The 21,695-nt window shown below is 45.0% G+C and overlaps 1 protein-coding gene across 1 annotated transcript in view; it reads right to left on the reverse strand.

The window, feature by feature from the left end:
* CNTNAP2 (contactin associated protein 2) overlaps window positions 1–21,695 on the reverse strand; it is a 2,098,245-nt gene that overhangs the window by 116,249 nt on the left and 1,960,301 nt on the right. Inside the window, exon 22 of the mRNA XM_032643309.1 lies at window positions 15,229–15,322. Within this exon, the coding sequence (XP_032499200.1) occupies window positions 15,229–15,322 (94 nt within the window). The remainder of the gene's footprint in view (window positions 1–15,228; window positions 15,323–21,695) is intronic.

The raw sequence follows: 21,695 nt of genomic DNA on the forward strand, positions 1-21,695 counted from the left end.
TCTGTCCACCCTTCATTCTGTTTTTCTATTTTGTCCTTCAGTGTATTCAAATGAAGGATAGCCTGATTTCTTTCCATCCCAACGTGCTAATCTTCAAGGTCTCCAGCGTTTAAATTCTAGCTCATTAATAAGATTATGCAAGGGATCTTCATAGCTCAGACTCCTTTCCCCAGAATACACCATGTTCTCCTTCCCTGGGTCGTAAGATAAAGCACTGCTCAGTGGCAGTTAATTTTTTTGCTGCATGAAGCATCGTGAGATGTCACAGACCAGGAGGAAAAGATCCAGTTCTACCAGGTAACCTCAGCTGGACCTGTTACTCTGTTCCATTGAGCAATGATGACTCTCATCTTAACCTCCATGGGTATCACATGTGATAATAGTTATGATGGGCTTTTAAAATTGCAAAGTGTCCTACAAATATAATGTATCATCACAGTTATGTGATAGGGGGTTAAATATAATACAGTTGATTCTTAATACTCACAGTATTTATGTTTTCTATAGTAAGTGCAAACACCGAATTAGCAAATACCGAACCGTTGCTCTCAGGGGAAATACAGGGCAAGGTTCCTGCGAGCCTCTGGTCACAGCATTTCATCAACCAATCAATACCTAACCTTGTTTTATGTGTGTTTCTGTTTAAAGACACCTTATTTAACATATGTTGTTGATTCACTAACATTAAACTCATGGCCAAAAGCACTGTAACTCATGCTTGAAGGAGGCTTATTTAATCCACATATTTTGTCTGTGAAGCACAAAGCCTTCTTGCACTTAAGAACAACAGACAGCACTTCAGTACTTCATTTGGGGCCATTCTGAACAGGGAAATCACTAATAAAAAGCCCCCGAATGCAAAAGGACGTGGCACTAAATAGACCACGAAAATGACAGTTGTTCACAGTGTGAGAGCTGAAACGAGACGGCAGCGTTGCCTTGTCCCCCTCAGCTGGAATGTGGGCGTTGGTGACGAATTTTTTGCTGCTCTGCATCTCTCTGCAAATGACCACGAAAGCGCCACTAGTAGATCTTAACAAGCAGGTGAATTCGCAAATATGAAATCTATGAATAATGACTGACCACGTGAATATAAGAAGTTAAATTTTCTGTGTCTTCTGGAATACTTCTGAATATTATAATAGAAGAATTTTGGCTTTCAGAGTGTTTGCTTATTCAGAAATAATTGGGTATACAAATATACACTGATGTCAAAAACAGGTGAGCTGAAGATTTGGGACAAAAATAGATTCCCTGCTTTTGACAATCTGGTTTAACCAAATACTAAAAATGTCATAAAAACAGAACTTATGTTCTCTCACTGAATTTTAATAATAAATGCCTTTTTGGTTTGTTTTTGTTAATGAAAAATAATTTAATTTTGTAAAGGAAAGGTGGAGATGTGATGGTACCAATTTGTCTTCAATTGAACATTTCCCAAAGTTTTCCGTGCTTATTTATTAATTCCTTGTTTTTATGAGTGATTTGGTATTGAGGTCAGACTTCCCTTTATTTTTTATTCATTAAACGTCAAAGACTAGATGTAGTAACACTGCCTAAGATGTACTGAGCACTTACTATGTAGCAAGCGCTGCGATAAGTGCTTTACATTCATCATACCATTTTTAATCTTCATAGCAAAGCATGTGACATCAGTACTACTATTACCCACAGTTTATAATTAAGAAAACCGAAGCTCAGATATGCAGGGAACCTGCTGTAGCTCCTTTAGCAGATGGGACAGCTGATCCCAGGTGTCTGAGCCTGCGTTCCTAGCCTTTACTCTTCGAAATCTCCACTTCCAGCCTAAACTTTATTAAAAGATTTGCTTTTGCAGCTGTTTTATCTGGATGTTGAGAGTGTGTCTTTTGACTATGCTGCTGTCATTATCAGTTGTATTTGTTAAAGACACATTTGGGTGACAAGGGAAGATGATCATGCCGCCGAGAGTGTGTTATTTTGGAAAGGATATTGAACGAACCTGCCATATGAGATCTTGGCCCAGTCATTTAATCTCTGTGAGCATCGTTTCCCTCAGCTGTGATATGATGAGGTTTAAATACATTATATCCTAACACTTCTATGATTCTATGAAGGTCATGATGATGAAAAAAAAACCCAATGGATTTCTAAGAATGAAAGTTATTAATGCAATTAAAAAAGAATGCCAAGCTAACTCACGGGACAAATTCCATCTAAATAGAAGGCCTCCCTCAGCCTTGAGAAGATTTTGGACGTTAAGTCTATGTTAAATGTTCTTTAGGACGTGAAAAATTAGATATAATTGCATCTCTTCAGTTTTAATATTATTTCTTGCCTACCACTTAAATAAGCTTTCTCATCAGTGTTTTACTGCTTCTTTAATCATTATAATAAAAGCCGAAGGCAACTGAGAAGAAATTTCAATTAACTATTTGCCATTTGTTCATTCATCCACTTTGCCGCATTCAACGCAGGAGGCAGAGGGTAATCACAGGGCGACGACCTGCTCTCAGGGATTCTCTCTGAAAGGAGCAGCAGACAGTTCAATCCACCACATTTTCCTCTGTCTCCATTTAAAGAAATGCATTCTGTTAATCATTCCCTTCAATCACACCTCTAAAAGAACTACAGGATTCTAAGCTGTAGATAAATATTTAATTCCCGTGCATTTCCCAATCTCTGCTGGCAAAGGCAGGAAAGTCGGGCATGAACAGGAGATGATGGTGTGATCACTGCACGTCCCTCCTCCTTGCCCATCAACCTTCTGCAGCGTCTCGGGCACCAGCTCCTCGTAGACACTTACTGAACACCACGCCATGAATAAACAACTCCAGAGAACAGTGTGGATTAGATCCTCTTTTGCCTCGATCACTTCTTTAAAATGGAAATTGGTATTGAGGTAACTGCTGAACCACATGCAGTTACAGAAATAATAGAGATACCTTGTATATTTTGCCCAGTTTTCCTCAAAGGAAACATTTTGCAAAACTATTGTAGAATGTCACAATCAGGATACTGAGATGGATACAATTCACTGCTGGTACTCAGACTTTGTACGTGTGTGTGTGTGTGTGTGTATGTATTTAATTCTATGTAAGTGGATCACCTGTGCAGGCTGTCTATTCATCACCACAGTCGGAGATTGAACAAATCCAACTGTAAGAATCCCTCGTGTTGCCCTTTTATACCCACAACCCCTCTGGCCTCTCTTTACCCCTCCCTCACACCCCTGTCGCCAACTGCCGGCAACCGCTAATCTGTCCTCTATTTCTAAAATTCTGTCACTTCAAAAATGTCAGGTAAATGGAACCATTAGGTGTGCAACCTTTTGGGATTGGATTTTCCCTCAGAATAATTCCCTGTAGATTTATCCAAGTGGTTTTGTGTATCAATAGTTTGCTCCTTTCTATTACTGAGCAGTATTCCATGGTATGGAGATACTGCTTGTATTATTTTCCAGTGGAGCTGTATTCTTTTCTCTTTTGCCTTTCTGAGTAATGACCGTGTCCAAGTCAACCCACGACACCATCTGCCTGCAGAAGGAGTGCGGGCAGAGGTGGGAGGAGGGAGGGTTACTACAGGTAGTGTTCAGTTTCTGACATGTGCCACGGGACCATGCATCCACGGAATACTCTGCAACGTGTCCAGAACAGAAGTCTTACTTTTTATCCCCTGGTTCCCAAACCATTTCTCACCCAACGCCATTCTCAGTAAATAGTACCACCATGTACCCAGTTACCCAGACCAAAATCTTGGGGAGCCGTCTTTTATCTTTTTTTCACCTACCACCCAACCTATCACCAAATACTGTGGGCTCTTCCTTCAATATATTCCTTTTCCAAATGTTTCTCCACTGCTGCCACGGTAACCGTTTTGGTGCAAGACAAACTGTTTCGGGCCGTCTCTCACCGGGGCTCTACAGCTGGAACGTTGCTGCTCTCTGAAGTCCCTCCTGCCCTTTTCCCATCCACCCCTGCGCTAGTTAGCACAGCACCCAGCAGCTGGAATGACGCTCCTAACAGCTCAGTCGGATCCAAGCCGCCTGCTTCTTCCCACCTCACCTCCACAATGGTCTCCAAGCTGCTGTCCAGCCGCTGGCTAAGGCTCTAGCTTCGTCTGTCTGTCCTGTCATCATCGTGGTCCAGCCACCCCGGCTTCCTTGCTGTTCCTTGAACAAGACGAGCACATGCCTCCACCTCAGCCTCCCAGCCTGGGCACCGCCCTGCACGCTTCCCGGGACACTTCCCCTCCCGCTGTGCACACGCTGCTACCCTCACTTCATTTAGGCTCTGCTTAAACGCCGCCTCCTCCCACCTTCTCCGAGAGGACTTCCCAGAATCCTCCTTTGCTTTTCTTCACAGCATTTACCGCTAGCTAACATCATATCACACAATTATTTTCTCAGCGTTTGTTCATGCCCACTGGAACACATGCTTCGTAAAGGCAAGGCTTTTTCTGTTTTATTCATTGTTTCGTCGCTATCGCTTGGCATATGTAAGCGTTCAATATACTTTTGAGTGAATTTCCCCAAATTCCTTTACCCATCGCTTTTTTTTTTTTTTTTTTTTTGCGGTACGCGGGCCTCTCACCGCTGCGGAGCACAGGCTCCGGACGCGCAGGCTCGGCGGCCATGGCTCACGGGCCCAGCCGCTCCGCGGCACGTGGGATCCTCCCGGACCGGGGCACGAACCCGCGTCCCCTGCATCGGCAGGCGGACTCTCAACCACTGCGCCACCAGGGAAGCCCTACTCATAGCTTTTAAGCCATGAAGGACTAAGCAAAGCAGGTCACAGTGTTCTCCTGTGACACAGAGACAGTACCTACCCTTCCAGCCAACACGGGGAAGACACGAAGCTATTTCTTAATCGCGGGAGAATCTGGTGACAGGGAGCATGGTAGATTGCATCAATGCCCCCTCCCCCAGCCCTCTCTCCCTCCCCGTCACTTGCTGTTCCTCCGACTGAAGAAGCAAGAGTTTATTTCTCTTCTTGACCCTGGATTTGGTCAAATGGCTTAATTCGGACAATGGCACGCTAGTGGGAGTGGCAAGACCAAAAGCTTGAGAAGTGCTCACCCGACTGGGCTGCTGTCTGTGTCTCTGCCACTGGCTTGAGATGAATACGCCCGTGTAACCCTACAGCCCCGGGAGGAAGATGACAGGTGTATCACAGACCCCTCAACTCTTAACTGACCTGCAGATCAGTGAGGAAAAGTGATTGTTGGAACTGTTCGTTTTCTGGCACTTCTTTTTGGGGTCAATAGCTACCTGGTAGAATAAGTAAAAGCAAGGCTTTATTTTTAAGCCCAAGAAGACTATGAGAAAAGAGACCCAGAAGGAGAGAGAAGAGCTGAGCTTTGCCCGGAGAGCAGGCAGTGCTTACAGAGGGAGAGGCGAGGCCTGAGGATGAGAGCTCCTGCCCAGCTTCCCCACGCGGGGCTCTGGGAGGAGCCTGCCACGTAGAGGGCTCTGCACCAACCTGGGGCAACCTGGCCTCGTCAAGAGAGGGGAGAAGAGTGAGCAGATGTGTCTCTGGCTCTCTCCAGCCCTTCCCTTGTGAGGAGTAAACCCTGAGAGGAAGCCCATGACTCCACCACAGGGCTGCCGTGGGGAGGCTGCCATGGGGAGCGGGGAGACACGACAGAGACTCAGGGCTCTGTCCCCTCCAGTGAGGGACAGAAGCAGCAAAGGGAGTGATAGCAGATGGTCTCTGGGAGCATTGCCTCAGTCAAGGAGGGACTCGAAGTTCATCAACCTCAGATCTTAGCACCCAAGGCCAGACAAGCACCCAGGGACCAGGTGGACACAGGACACTGGGCTGGAGGCCAGCAGATGGCAGATCTTGCAAACTCAGGAAAGGACCAGCAATGATCCGGGTCCCTCTCTGTGATGATGTTAAAAAGAACATTTAAGCTACAACATCTCACTGCCCACCCCCTTCTATGTTCCACACACCTACATACACGTGTACAGAAGGAAGCAGGGGACAGGGAGGGGCCACTTGACAGACTGAGCATCTTCGTTCCGGAGGGACAGAGCACGACAGAAGGCACTGTTGAAACGGCAAGTCAGACTCAGCTGTCAGCCAGACTGGACACCGTGTATCTGTCCTTGCTACCCTAGAAGGAACGTCAGCTCACCACAGACAAATGAAGACACTGCATTTTCTCTGCACATCCAAGTTGTTTCATGCGTGACAATGTGCAACTCTGTTATAACCACAGCAACCTCCAATTTGGTCTCCCTGCAACCTCTCACTCACTTCCTGTTATGTACTTTCCACTCTGCAGATGGTGTTATCTTTCTAAAATGTCGATCTGATCAGGTTATTCTCCTGATTAAAAAAAGTCCTTCCGTGACCCCCTTCGGCCCCCAAGACAACATTAAAACCTTAGCATGACTTGGGATGGAATCCAGTAATATGGCGACGTCTCTGCCTTCACCTCGGATTCTAAAGACGGCTGACAGCCATCCCCTGAGCTCTGCACTTTCTTCTGGCCTGCGGAGCGTGCAGGGTAGGGATGCGGGATGAGCCAGAACTGCTGGGAGTTACTGCTCCTGGCAGCAGCCCTGAGCCAGACCGGGTGCGGAGGAGGGGTGAGGCCTGGCTTCCGCCTGCTCTGCGCTGCCTCCCGCAGTCCCCCATGGTCCTGAGCTCTGCTTGCCCGCAACGTGAGGTGCCCGATAATGGTCCATTCCTTTCCCTGTTCCATTTCTCCACTGCCCTACTAGTATTTCCTGGGGTCCTTTCTCAGATAAGCTGGTATTCACGTCCTCATCCCCTTGCCATTACTCCACCAAGGGGCTTCTCTCCTGGAACAGGGGCTGGACCTCTGACCTCAAGAGCTCCTCCTGGGAGAACCCAAAACATGATAGGTGACTGTACAATTCATCAACACACTGGGCCACATTTTCAGAGTGAATGTGGGCATTGCTAACGATACACACTTGTCCTGGCACGAGGCAACTGGGCAAAGCAGGACATCTGGTCCCTCCTTATAAAGCCTGTTTTGATATGAACCCAGCTTACGGCTGCTGCATTTTGCTCACCTGCTGCCTCTTACCCTAATTTCATCCCTTCTGAATGAAACTGGCTGTGGTTCCTGAAATTTCCCTCACTGCACATTGTGTTTTCAAAGCTGGTCATAATACCGCCCTGCCCATGTGCTCCTTTGCAGTGTGAGCTCGTCACTGAGCCATCAAGAGGCAGAGTCAGCTTCCCCTTTCCTGGAATCTGGGCTGCAGCCCAGATCTGGCCAGTAGCAGCTAGTAAAGAGATTGTGTGTGAGCTCTGAGGCTGGGTCTTAGAGACCTCCAGCTTGCACCTTTGCTTTTTCAATGCTCCTTCAAAGAGACCAACTACCATGAAAGGAGGGAGCCCAGGCAGCCATGAGGTAGAGCCTGGGGCAAGGGCAGGGTAGTGGGGTGGAAGTGGGTGTAGGCGGTTGGCTTGGAGGGGAGAACTGCGGTCCCCCCCACCGGCTGACAGCCCCAGTGAAACTCCTGGGATGCCACGTGACTGAGGCCCCTGTGGACCATCCAGTCGTTCTTAGGCCCCAGCTGAGACCACGTGAAACAGAAGAGCCTTCCAGCCAGGCCACAGGATTGTGTGAAATAATAAAGTACGGTTTAACCTGCAGAGTGTTCGGTGGGTTGCTGAACAAAACAACTGAAAAATCCCTCCTCTCCCTGCCGTCTGCTCCTCCCCGTACCTTTGCCCGGATAACTGTAACATCACTCCGATCTCAGTTTCTATGTCGCTTGCCCTGGTGTGCCTTCCCTCATTTCCTAGACGGGGTTAAGTGCCCTTCCTTCTTGCTCCCAAAGAACCCAGTATTTCCACCTTCCATTTATCCTGCCACCTGTCCTTCCCCTTCAAATTGCCTTTTCATCCTTTGCTGCTCTCTTCCAGTTAGAACCTAAGCCCCTTTAAGAAACTGTGCCTGTCTTGGACACCACTGGTGTTCCAATGACATATCCAATGCCTGGCGTGTAACAAATGATGACTACATACCAGTTCAGTTATGACTTAATAAAAATAACTAATGTTTATCACACACATACTATGGAGCAGACCCCATGCTACCTGTTAAACGTGTTATTTTGTTGAATCCTGTAAAGCAGGGACCTTTACTATTCCCGTTTTCTACACAAGGAAACAGAATGCACAAGATGTTAAGTAACTTGCCAAAGTCATACTGTCTGTAAGTGACAGAGTGAGAATGCAAACCCACGTGTAGGACTGCAAAGGCTGTTCTTAACTGCAATCCTTATATATCAGTCAGGATGGGCTAGGTTGTGCCACAGTAACAAATAGCCCAATAGTCTTGGTAGCTTAAGAAAGCAAACGTTTTTTTCTTTCTGATGCTATAGATTCGTCATAAGCTGACAGGGTTCTCTGTACACTGTGGTAACCGAGGGATCCAGTTTGATGGAGCAACCACTGTCTTGAGGTTTGTCGGGACCTCAAGGGGTCCCTTGAGAAGGACCCCAGAGGGTCTTGCATCAGCAATTAAATGTTCGAGCCCAGAAACTGCACATGTCTTTTCTACGCATCACTTTTTTGGCTGGAAATACTCAGTGAGCAGTGTAATGTCTACCAGAGTATACCACTTCACCCATGAATGAACGTAGTGGTATGTCATCTCCTGCTGTGTGAGGAGACTTTGCCAAAGTTCTGGGAAGTTTTGGAAACCCTAGAATAAGGATTTCTTAACAACAGATCATAAGATTCACACTTTAGATTATAATGGAAATCATACAGTGGCTACCAAAAGGTCTATCTTCTATCACAGTTGCTTTGATAGTCATAGTTTGGAAAAAAGCTCTGGGACCAATATGACTTACAAACTATATTAAATTCAAATGAATCAGCATTCACCTTTAATTTTACCACCCCAGACGTTGCCACTGACAAATAGCTCTGGTCAGTAAAGCAGTGATTACTCTGCATTAGTTAGTATTCAACTTCTTTCCAAGTACAGCTTCTCAAACTCATACAGAGGAATTAATACCTTTTTCCTATAGAAAAGTTATTAATTAATACCTTTAATTAATAGGTAGTTAATTAAGGTAAGGTATTTCCTACAGGTCTACTTTATTATGATTTTGTATTACTATGCTGCACGGCCAAAACACAAATAGTTATTTTGAAAAAAATAAAAAGAGGGCTCAGATTTTACTTTCTAAAAAGAAAAGTAAAATGAGTACTGCCATCCTGAAAACAGGCTATCTGTTTAATAACACAGAACGTACAATGACATGACGAGCAGCAGATACTGACATTCTTCTAAATTCTTGTCTATAATACACCCATAATGGTGCATGACATCAAGGAACCCTAAATATAATTATCCTTTTAGTTCTCACACGGAACAGGAGAACCTTCTCAGCTTTAATACTGCATTTTCCACCTTTTAAAAAAATTATTGAAAACATATGTCCTGATATAAAGTTATCGGTCATAACTCTAGTTATTATCCTAAAATGTTATATGTCACAGAAATATCCAAGTTTCCTGCTAATTGCATTGTACTCAAATTTTTAACCATGCTATTTTAAGTTTTGTCCTCTATAGACAATCATTACTTTAGGCTGATGTTTTTACAAAATGAAGATTTTCAAGAAGACTCATAAAAAGAACTTTTAAAAAAAAACAAATGTAGGTTTCTGATAGCCTTTAGGTAATACCACTGAATTGGGTAACAAATGACAAAACTCTAATGGAAAACCTGATTACTTCATCCAGATCAACAGGAATTAATTACATGGGACTGAAGGAACTGATGAGTATGGTTTATAACTTTATGACTTTTTGGAAAATATACTAGCTTTAATTTTCACTTAAAAAAATCATAATCTTACGGTTTCAAGGGTTTTTAGGCTATATGTAATCTGGTCTCACTCAATCCAGAAAACTCCTCAAAGTACAGGACAAATTTCCATTTAGCTTTTGTTACATACTCTTAATCTTGGAAAGTCCACTACCTCAAAATAGTGGCCACTCATTTTTGAATAGCTTAGCTATTAGGAAGTTCTTTCTAATAGGAAACTGAAATTTTCCTCTCACTGGGCTACTTTGGTCCCACTGAGTAAGCCTCTACAAAGCCTTACCCTTCTTTCACGGAGCAGTTGTCAAATACTGAAAACGGATTCTTTCACTTCTCTTAAATCGTATCTTTTTCTTGGTATAAATATCATCAGGTCTTTTGATTTTTCCTTTAGGGGTCCTTTATCTATCCAGTCTTCTTAAAAGATTAATATACATCTTATAATGAGGTGCCTAGGATCAGCTGTGACATCCCAGCTGAGGTCTGACTGTACTTCCTTGCTATGGACACAGTTCTCTTATTAAGGGAGTTCAGTACCGTATTTATTTAAAAAATCAGTCACCACATAATGTTGGCTCATATCCAACTGTCCATAAAACCAACACCCTGAGTCTTTTTCTGTGATACCAGGAGTCTTCCATCTTCTACTTACGTGCTTTTTTTTCTTTTGGTCTAAGTGCAGGAATTAAGTTTATCTCATTATATTCCACCTCATTATTTTTATCCTATATTTCTAGCCTGTCAAGATGCTTTTGAAGTGCTTTTTATCACCCAGCTTATTAAACCATCCCTCTCAGCTTTGTGTCATTTGCAAACTTAATAAAACATTCTATTTGTGTCTTTTTTTTTTGTGGTACGCGGGCCTCTCACTGTTGTGGCCTCTCCCGTTGCGGAACACAGGTTCCGGACGCGCAGGCTCAGCGGCCATGGCTCACGGGCCCGACCGCTCCGCGGCATGTGGGATCTTCCCAGACCGGGGCACGAACCCGTGTCCCCTGCATCGGCAGGCAGCCTCTCAACCACTGTGCCACCGGGGAAGCCCCTGTTTGTGTCTTTATCCAAGGCGTTGATAGAAATGTTGGAAAAACGTGAGTAATGCAGAAGACCTGTTTCAGGCTTCCAATTGACTTAAAGATTCTCTTGAAAGATTATTAAATCTGTTGCTGAAAATCAGACATATAAAGTCTATGACATCACTCAGCTAGTAAATGATGGACATAACTAGGTCTGGTGATATCTCTACTTTGTGAAGCTTTGCCCATTGCTAGGGATCCTGACTTCCTTCTTGGCTTGGAGGATTCAGAAACGTGGCAACTCATTCCAAAATTCTGATGTTGGTTGACAGCAATCACCGTTTTATTTCTAGAATATATTTCCTCTGTTCCCTTTAGAAGTCACACTTGTCGTTGACTAGGTACCCTTCTTTCATTCTTTTTATGTGTCCTTTTTCAAGCAGTGCTCATCAAAGAGCTCCATGTGGAGTCCTATTATTTATTTAGATCCACCTCCTTTTCCTTCTTTTATGCGATCAGTTTCTGATTAGCAGCCGACTCAGCTAACCAACATCCTGGGGGCGTGGATCGCTAGGTGTTGTCAAAACCTTACTGCTTTATACTAGATATCCTTTTGAAGTTCAATCCGTCTTTCCAGGTGGATATGTACAGAGCTGGTGAGTGCGTATTGGTTGTTTCTCACTGAAGTGTATGTCAGTTTCAGAGGGAAATTTTAGAGGGCTTCTCATCAGTCCTGCTCCTACTAAGTGGCCAAGCTTTTAAGGAACATTGGCTGGAGGAGGTGGCCAGTGATCAGCCTCGCCAGACGCCCACGTGTCCTTTGTGGTCCTCATGTGTGACTCCTTTGATTGTATTAACAGAATTTATCTTCAGAGTATCAGATCTCTTCCTCGCTTCTTCATCCTTCCGAAAGACGCGGGTGTTATCAGGAAGCAATGCCTAGCTCTTGGTGTCACACATCTGTTTCAAATGCCACCTCAACCAATGACTAGGAGGGACATTAAGCCCGTGGTTCTCAGTTGGTGGTGAATCTGCCCTTGGGGAGGACAGTTGGCAACATCTAGAGACAGCTGTGATTGTCACAACTTGGGTCGCTACTTGTATCCAGTTGGCAGAGGGCGGGGGTGGGGCACTGCTAAACACCCTACAATGCACAAGTCAACCACCACAACAAAGGATTATGTATCTGACCCCAAACTGCAGTATTGCTGCTGTTGGGAAACCTGCTTTAAGAAAATAACCTTTCTGAGCCCTGGGTCCGTTTCCTGTATGACGAGGGTAACAGTGGTCCAGGGCAGTGTCGTGAGAATTGTAGGCAGCACTTAGAACACACACCATAACGACTGGCACAGAGCCAGCATCAAAAAACGGTGATTATTTTCTTAATTATTACCAGGCATTACATTGGTTACTCCCTAAGATGTTATTAGCTTAATACCAAAAAGGTAGTTCATTTACTCCACAAATATTTTTTGGAGCACTTTCTATACGCTAGGCACTGATCTGGCTGACGCAAATAGATTAGTTAAAAGGAAAACAAGACAACACACTCCAGCTTCAGGAAGCTAACAGCCTGCAAGTAGGCACTGTGTTCCCATTTTGTAACTGAGAGAACCCAGGCCCTGCGAGGTTCAAGTAATGTACCCAAGGGTTCGACACTGATAACGGGCAGAGCCTGGATTCAAACATCACCAGCTGCTACGGACTGAGGTGTCTGTAATTTGTGTCTCCCCAAATCAATATGTTGAAATCTTAACCCCCAATGTGATGACATCCGGGGATGGATCTGGGATTAGATCATGAGGGTGGAGCCCTCTTGAATGAGATTAGTGCCCCTCTAAGAAGAAACAGGAGACAGCTTGCTTCTCTCTATGTCACGTGAGGATACAATGAGAAAACGGCTGTCTGCAAACTAGAAAGTGGGCCCTCACCAAACACCCAATCTGCTGGTACCTTGATCTCGAACTTGCCAGCCTTCAGAACTGTGAGAAATAAACGTCTGTTGCTTAAGCCGCCTAGTCTGAGCTAAGACACCAGCTTTGCCTGATTCCAAAGCCTACATGCTTTCTATTCCATTATTATCAGATGCCTGCTTTTAGGAAAACCAGATTGCAAGGTGTGTGAGAATGGCAGATCTCACTTCTGTGCTAATTTTTATTTATTGTCTTAGCATCATCATCCATATACCCTCTCATTCTGCAGGATATGCCTTTTGTTTCTTTTCCCTTCTGCTCTTTATTAATTTAACAAATGTTTATTGAGCACTTGCTCCTCGTTAGGATACAGCGGAGCTAAGACACACTGCCTTTGTCTGCAGAGAGCTCCGGGGCTGGTGTGGATGACTGTCTCGTGTGGGACCTGCAGCATCACCTTAACTTACCCTCAGGTGCATGAGGCCATGAGGCCACCTCCATGTCGGGACTGTGGATGTCCTTACAGGTATTTGTGCTTATTTATGTACCTCGTCACGTGCACCGTTAGCTTATTTGCACGGCAAAATTTTCCTTTGGTGAACAGAAAACTCTGGGTGTAACATTCATACATCTGAAGTTCATGTTATGCTTTTAGATTTCTAGCACAGTAAATACTTAGTTATTATAGAGGATTTGCCTTTACAATGTTATTTGTTCATGATCCTGAAGGTCCACGCCTCACTGCATACTGTAATTTTGCTGAAGTGCCAATTTAATCACCTGACGTGAAATGCTGATGAACAAGCGAGTGTTACTCATAGTGAGGGAACCTGGCAATCACCCAACATTCCTGTCGAACTTGACTCTGTGAGTTTCACTGAAGAAATAAAGTCCATTGTTTCAAGTATGTCCATGGTGGATGTTACTTTAGGAATATCACAGTGCAGTGTCTTTAGGAGTATCAGTGTCATAGTGTAGGGTTGTTTTGATGGAATCATTACAACCCTGAAGGAACACTCAGAATTTCCAGTTACTCTTCACTGCACCGTGGAATGCACGTGGCGGCATCTGGGCACTCACCAACATCTCAGGGTCCATGCCCTGTGGATGCCGAAGCCTCTGTCCCGCTAAAATACTGGCGTATGTAAACAAATTATAATGGCGTCACTTGACTTTCAGCTGCATTTCTTCTGGACCTTGGCCCTTAATGACAAGTTCTTTTGATCTGTTTAACCATGGACTCTCATCAGAGAGACGCAGCTTCAAAACTACTTTACCACATACTAGTTGAGTAACTTTGGCATACTGACCATGCTCAGCTTTAGTTTCCTCCTCTGTAAAATGAGGGTAATAATCATAGGTCTTGGCTAACGGGATTGTTGTGACATTAAGTTGTCACATTTACACACTAAGACTTTTAGCACAATGCCTAAAACGGCAGGTGACCCGTGAGTCTGGGCGCTCTTTCCTTCTCCACTTCCACCCCACCGACTGAGCTATTGCCCCTCCTTCCCGCCTTTGTGCTGAGGATGCGGCCCTTTTCCGTGGGGCCTTACCTACAACTCTGTTTGCCCCCTGTCTTGCTTGGTGTCTTCCTGGTTCTAAGTCCTGGAATACTTTTTGCTCTTGGCCACTCTGTGACATGGGATGTAGGGCTTATCCCTCAACTGGTCAACCTCTGCTACCCAAATCTCCTTCTTCTGCCTTTCTCTTTCTTTCCTGAGTCAACTATCACAGAGGTTACAGCACAGTAGTCAGGAACAGAGACCCCGGTACCTGACTGCCCGGGTCCAAGTTTTGATTCCACCACTTAAATTGGTGGCCTTGGGTATGTTATGTAACCTCTTGGTGCCTCAGTTTTCTCCTTTGTAAAATGGAGATGATCACATTGACTATCTCATGGAATTGCTAGGAAGAGTAAATGAGTTCATGTATCTGAAGTGCTTAAAATGGAGCTTGGCCCATACAAAGTCCTATATAAGTGTATATTATTGTTATTTACTATTATAGGTTGGGTCCCCTGTTCCCTTCATTATCTGCTAGCTCCTCCCACCCCCATCTTTTAAAATGAGTGCTTTTAACGATTAATAACATTCTGACCACAAATTCACCTCCTCCTTGGCCAGCACATTACCCACCATCTGACTATTTCCACTTTGGGCTCACAATATACGTCCTCTTAGAAAAAAAAATTCATTGGCTTTACATTAATCATTTTAAAATGCTTAGCCAATCACATCTCTATTTAATCTAGATAGCATGAAAGTGTAGTAAAGAGAAGGGCCAGGGTGGCTCTTACATGAACAGATTCCAGATCAAGAAGCCAGGAGCAGATACTCGGCTTCATATGTGTTTTAGTCTGTCACACACCACATAACATGGGTTTCATCACCATCATTGACTTAGAGGCCTCCACCACCAGTCACAATGTATTTCAAAGGCGAATTAGTAGCTTTAGAAAATTATGTGAGCAATTTACCCCAAATTCTTACCTATAACTTTTCCTAGAAAGAGCGACTTGGGAGAATTGAACAGAGTGTCAGATGAACTTGGCAGATGGTAACTCACAGAAGGATAATGATCCAGCTGCAGGAAGAAAAAGAGAGACACTTTTAGAAGAATGTCACCATCCTGCACTGGACTCAGATCTCCCAAGGGGGATGACATCATTCTTTGAACCTCAGTTTCTGGATCTTATTTCATCACTGCTGACTGTGAAACACCAGCCTGAGAAAATGGGAAGTCCATCCATTCCTTTGCTGGGGTTACTGGAAAACAAATTGAGCTTGGTAAGTGAAGACCCTTTATGAATTGTTCTCCAGCTTATGCACATCTTCTGTGGAAAATTTACCTGCTGGATTAAGATCCTTGCTCATTTTAACAGAGTGAAACCTGCTTGATCCAATCCCTAGTATTGACCTCTGAGATAGAAAATGCTACATCTATAGCAATGGATTTTCTTTAGGGTCGTCTTACTGCACTGTTTTCTTCACCGTTTGGGTCTCTCAACTTGCACACAAATATTGATCTTCAGAATATATATATGTTCAAATATGAATATATTCATATATATGGATATGTAATTCAAATGCTGAGATTCAGGTTCATAGTTTTCTTGCTTATCAAAACGAGGGTGATTTCTCCTTCCTGCCACAGGGCAGGGACATCAGAGCCTGGAGGGGACAAAGACACCTTTGCTCTAGCAGAGCTGTCTTTTCAGAGTGGAGCTGCGTTGGCAGCAGAGGGAGGAAAAAAAATGAAGCAGATGGGACTAGCTTACAGGTAATGCCTGTTGTAGCAATGCACATTTCTGATTACACTTCCCACGTAAAAGTGCAAGTGGTGGTGTCCCAGAATCACAGGGCTTCTCTCGTCCTTTGTGTCCCTAAGTGGCTTTTCTTGCCTTAGCTGAATTTTTACAACCCAAACATTCTGGTTGTGTTCCCCCAACTGTGAGCTCCTAGAACTTTCTGTGCTTCTGTGTACCCCCATGTGAAAAGCCTCTCTTGTAACCTTTCGTTTTTCTGAAATGAGTTTAATGCCTGCTCAGGTGAGCATATGGCAAGGTGTGGGTCGGAAGGAAACACTGCATCCCTATCTGGCAGGGCCTTCCCGTGGGAACTGCACCAGGAAGCTACTTGCTGCAGGCAGTAGCACAGACTCCAGAAACTAGATCCACTCCCGGGTCTTGGCTCCTGACTGGCCAAGATGCGCAAAGCTGCAGGAAGGAGACCTGCTTCCGGGAAGGAGAGGGTGGCTGGAAGTGCGCGGGGAGGGAGCTAAACTCACTTGTCAAGAGGAGAATGAGCTACTTTGAGGAACGATGGCTAATTATTAATGACCGCCTACACCGGAATCTTGAGACTGCTTACTAGAAACCTCGAGGTTATTGTTACTCAAGGTTAACAGTCAAGGAATCATCATGTCTCAGGAATTTGGGGAGTTTTGACCTGCAGAATGGGTACTGTAAGTTTTTTTGTGCGTGGGTGAGCATCTGGTAGCACTGCGATAAAAGTCCAAAACACATGATTAAAGCAATCAGCGGCGTGTTCGACTATAATTTTGAAAAGCTTTCTACAATTTCAAGTGCATCGTTAACAAAACACTTATTCTGGCCAGAGAGTCTTAAACATTTTACTACTTTATTGTATTTTCTCTGGAGCAAAGGCAACTATTTCTGCTGCTAAATATTAACTAGCTGCTTTGGCGCCATCTGGTGGCACACATGCATAACTGCTGCGGTCCCTCCATCCACTTCTGCCTGTTGTCAAAAGGCTTCCTGAAAGTGCCGATATTATCAAAAATTAGTAAGCTACCCTACTATGCTTCAGTGATGATCTCCCCCCTAAATACTTCTCATTTAATCTATTTTGTTAAATAACTTAAAAATGGATACAAAGAATATATGTTCATTATAGAGAAAATAATAGATTTGCAGACAAAAATTTAATGTTAATTTTTTGTCTATTCTTTTGATTTTTTTCAAAAATTGGATGGAAGCCAACTACACATATTGTTTTGCATTTGCATTTACTTTTCATTACTTAACAATGTAATAGGAGACTCCTTCTGTGTCAATACACATACAACTAAATCCCTTGCAATGAATGATGGGTATTCCATTTTATGGATATATGGTACCCAATTTATAAAAAATATCAAATTTCTCTGCTTAGACTTTTAGATTTCTTGTATCTTTGGGCCCAGGACAGTGCTGAGCACATAGCAGCTCAATAAAAATGTGCTGACATTCGTTCCTGCAACTCTTCCAGCAGCCGACACAGGTGAAATCAGTGCTCAGAGGTGGCCTGATTCACACAACAGAATCACCCTTCTTTTCCTGAACTGTTTCTAGGGACCCAGACCGGACAGAGTTGGCTTTTGGGCACATTTTATATTATCTTTACTGAGCTCATGTAAAATAACATTCCTAGTTTGTCTCCATAGGTTACTTTCAGCTCTTCTCTTTCCTTCATATATGCAGTTGGTGACTTGAAACAAAAGCTAAACTTTACATTTATTTATACTAAATTTACTTCTTTTGTTTTAAAGCATAATAATAACAGCCTACTCAAAAGTCTTTGAATCTTGATTCTGTCATCAGTGATTCTGCCTGGTTTTGATTTATCTATAAATATCACAAACATGCCAAGTCTTCATTCGTTAATGAAGTCATTAATGAAAAAACGCTGGACAGGAATCTAAGTGGGCAATGATCTATAATTCTAATACGAATTACTTGTTCAGTTAGGAAAATCTTTTGGAACAACTGACATAGAAAATATGACAAGTGCTGAAGATACACAGGAAGGCTTTAACGTTCACAAAGATCAAACTCTCGCGTCTGCGGTAATTCTGTACTAAAAGAGGAAAGCAGGAGGAGAGCTACGAGGAAAGAAGAGTCTGGCTGACTTTTTCCTTCTCTCTCTCTCACACTCCCCCCTGCCTTGTGCTGAGGAGGAGGGAGGCAGGTGGGGTTGCGGGAACAGGGGGAGGTGGAGTGGAGGGCACTGCAGGAAAGGGAAGAGCAGCTCGGGGGCCTTGAAGACGTGGCTCCGTGAAGGACCCCGGACTCTCCGGGGTGACGAGCCACGGGATGCGGGCGCCCTCTAGAGGCTGAAAAAGGCAAGGACCTAGATTCTCCCCTCACCGCCTGGGGTGCGGGCGGCACCTGCCAGCACCTGAGCATCAGCTCAGTGATACTAATTTTGGATGTCTGGCCTCCAGAGCCATAAGATAATAAATTGGCGTTACCCTAAACTTGTGGTAAGTTGTTACAGCAGCAGTAGAAAACTAACAGAGGAAATTAAAAAAAAAAGAGCCGTGCCACCAAAACCATGGCTGAACATCACCTTCTCCCAGCTCGGTTCTCAAATAATAGCTCTAGTCCTGTTTCATTCTTCCTGCCTCCCAGACGAAGGTTGCAAAGCGGCCCGATTCCGGAATTGCCCTCGCTTTTTAGAGCACCCAATCCTGCTTTCTGGAATCCTCCCAACACAAGCCCCATCCTCTTCCCATCTCTCGCCCAGTGATATCCCCATCATGGTTCCTGGTATGTGACTCTCTTTGTGCCAGTAATCCATTCATTGCCTCCTGGCTCCAATTCACCCTTTAATATCTGCTCTATGATAAACACGAATTCCTTTAATCTCCTTTAAAATGAGCAGGATATTAAACTTTCTCAGCCCTGGAGGGAGGAAGGGGCTCCTGGAAATTTCCAGTGCTGGCTTGGGGGCGGGGAGGTAGTGGAGGTTCGGCCTAGGGTGTGAGGTCTGCCCAAGCCACAGGCCCAGAGCAGGACGCCTCCGTGAGCCTACGGCCTGGTGACCCTCCGTCTCCCCTGGAAACAAGAGCCCCTGTGCAGCCCTGCATGGCCTGCATGCTCTGAAGCCCCCTGCCCCCAGCTCCCCAGCCCCACTCACACACACGCTGGGTCCCTGCTTCCCCACCTGCACTCCAGACAGTGGCCTTGTGCTGGCCCAGAAACCCCAGACCAGTTCCAGCCCCGCCAAATCAGAACTTCTCTGCTCTCTGTGGCGGGCCACGGCTTTTCCCACGATGTCTGGAGCCCCCATGCTGGTCCTTCTGTGGGTCTCCTCCCTCAGCCCTGATGCTTCTAGCAAACTCTACAGGGTTTTCCTTACATCTTGGAGGTTTCCTTTATTGCAGTTAATTTTTGTATCAGGAGCCTAGTGAGTTCTAAGCAGTTTCTATCGAATCCTGTTCTTAATGGTTGTTTCATTCTTTTAATGGTTGTACTCTCCCCCCTTCCTTCCTGTCTCAGAAGCAATGCCTTGCCAAGGCTCTTCCTCTGCTTCTGTACATTTTAGACTCTTTCCATTTGATTTCCTAGAAGCCAGTGCTCAAATGAGAATTTCTTCAGTCAGGGGTGTCAAAAAATGAAAGAAGTTGTGTAGCAAGTCCAGGCTGCAGGGCAAGCTTCCTGTCACTTAGACCTTAAGCACAGCGTATCCCATGGTATTCTGCATGTCTCTGATTATCTAGTTAATCACTTTTAAAAGTGTAAAGATGGGAGGGACCTTCAAGATGGCAGAGGAGTAAGACATGGAGATCACCTTCCTCCCCACAGATACCTCAGAAATACATCTACATGTGGAACAACTCCTACAGAACACCTACTGAATGCTGGCAGAAGACCTTAGACCTCCCAAAAGGCAAGAAATTCCCCACGTACCTGGGCAGGGCAAAAGAAAAAAGAAAAAAGAGAGACAAAAGAATATGGATGGGACCTGCACTTCCAGGAGGGAGCTGTGAAGGAGGAAAAGCTTCCACACACCAGGAAGCCCCTTCACGGGCGGAGACTGCGGGTGGCGCAGGGGGAAACCTTCAGAGCCATAGAGGAGAGCGCAGCAACAGGGGTGTGGAGGGCAAAGCGGAGAGATTCCCGCACGGAGGATCAGTGCCGACCAGCACTCACCAGCCCAAGAGGCTTGTCTGCTTCCCCGCTGGGACAGGCAGGGGCTAGGAGCTGAGGTTCCGGCTTCAGTCGGATCCCAGGGAGAGGACTGGGGTTGGCTGCGTCAACACAGCTTGAAGGGGGCTAGTGCGCCACAGCTAGCCAGGAGTGAGTCCAGGAAAAAGTCTGGACCTGCCTAAGAGGCAAGAGACCATTGCTTCGGGGTGCACAAGGAGAGGGGATTCAGAGCACTGCCTAAACGAGCTCCAGTGATGGGCGCGAGCCACGGCTAAAAGCGCGGACCCCAGAGACGGGCATGAGACGCTAAGGCTGCTGCTGCCGCCACCAAGAAGCCTGTGTGCGAGCACAGGTCACTATCCACACCTCCCTCCCGGAAGCCTGTGCAGCCAGCCACTGCCAGGGTCCTGGGATCCAGGGACAACTTCCCCAGGAGAACGCACGGCGCACCTCAGGCTGGTGCAACGTCATGCCAGCCTCTGCCGCCCCAGGCTCGCCCCGCATCCGTGCCCCTCCCTCCCCCCGGCCTGAGTGAGCCAGAGCCCCCTAATCAACTGCTACCTTAACCCCGTCCTGTCTGAGCGAAGAACAGACGCCCTCAGGTGACCTACACGCAGAGGCGGGTCCAAATCCAAAGCTGAGCCCCGGGAGCTGTGCAAACAAAGAAGAGAAAGGGAAATCTCTCCCAGCAGCCTCAGGAGCAGTGGATTAAATCTCCACGATCAACATGATGTACTCTGCATCTGTGGAACACCTGAATAGACAACGAATCATCCCAAAATTGAGGCGGTGGACTTTGGGAGCAACTGTAGACTTGGGGTTTGCTTTCTGCATCTAATTTGTTTCTGGTTTTATATCTATCTTAGTTTAGTATTTAGAGCTTATTATCATTGGTAGATTTTATTATTGATTTAGTTGCTCTCTTCCTTTTTTTTATACATACATAAATATTTTTCCCTTTTTCTCTTTTTCTGAGTGTGTATGTGTAAGCTTCTTTGTGTGATTTTTGTCTGTATAGCTTTGCTTTTACCATTTGTACTAGGGCTCTGTCTTTTTTTTTAGTATAGTTTTAAGTGCTTGTTATCATTGGTGGATTTGTTTTTTGGTTTGGTTGCTCTCTTCTTTCTTTCTTTTTAAATTACTTTTTATTTTAAGTAATTAAAATTTTTTTTCTACTTTTATAACTTTAATTTCTTCCTTCCTTCCTTCCTTCCTTTCTTTCTTTCTTTCTTTCTTTTCCTCCCTTTTCTTCTGAGCTGTGTGGCTGACAGGGTCTTGGTGCTCCACCTGGGTGTCAGGGCTGAGCCTCTGAGGTGGGAGAGCCAAGTACAGGACATTGGTTCACCAGACACCTCCCAGCTCCATGTAATAACAAATGGCAAAAGCTCTCCCAGAGATCTCCATCTCAATGCTAAGACTCAGCTCCACTCAATGACCAGCAAGCTCCAGTGCTGAACACCCCATGCCAAACAACTAGCAAGACAGAAACACAACCCCACCCATTAGCAGAGAGGTTGCCTAAAA

Source organism: Phocoena sinus, chromosome 9, assembly GCF_008692025.1.
Source record: "Phocoena sinus isolate mPhoSin1 chromosome 9, mPhoSin1.pri, whole genome shotgun sequence".
Classification (NCBI taxonomy): domain Eukaryota; kingdom Metazoa; phylum Chordata; class Mammalia; order Artiodactyla; family Phocoenidae; genus Phocoena; species Phocoena sinus.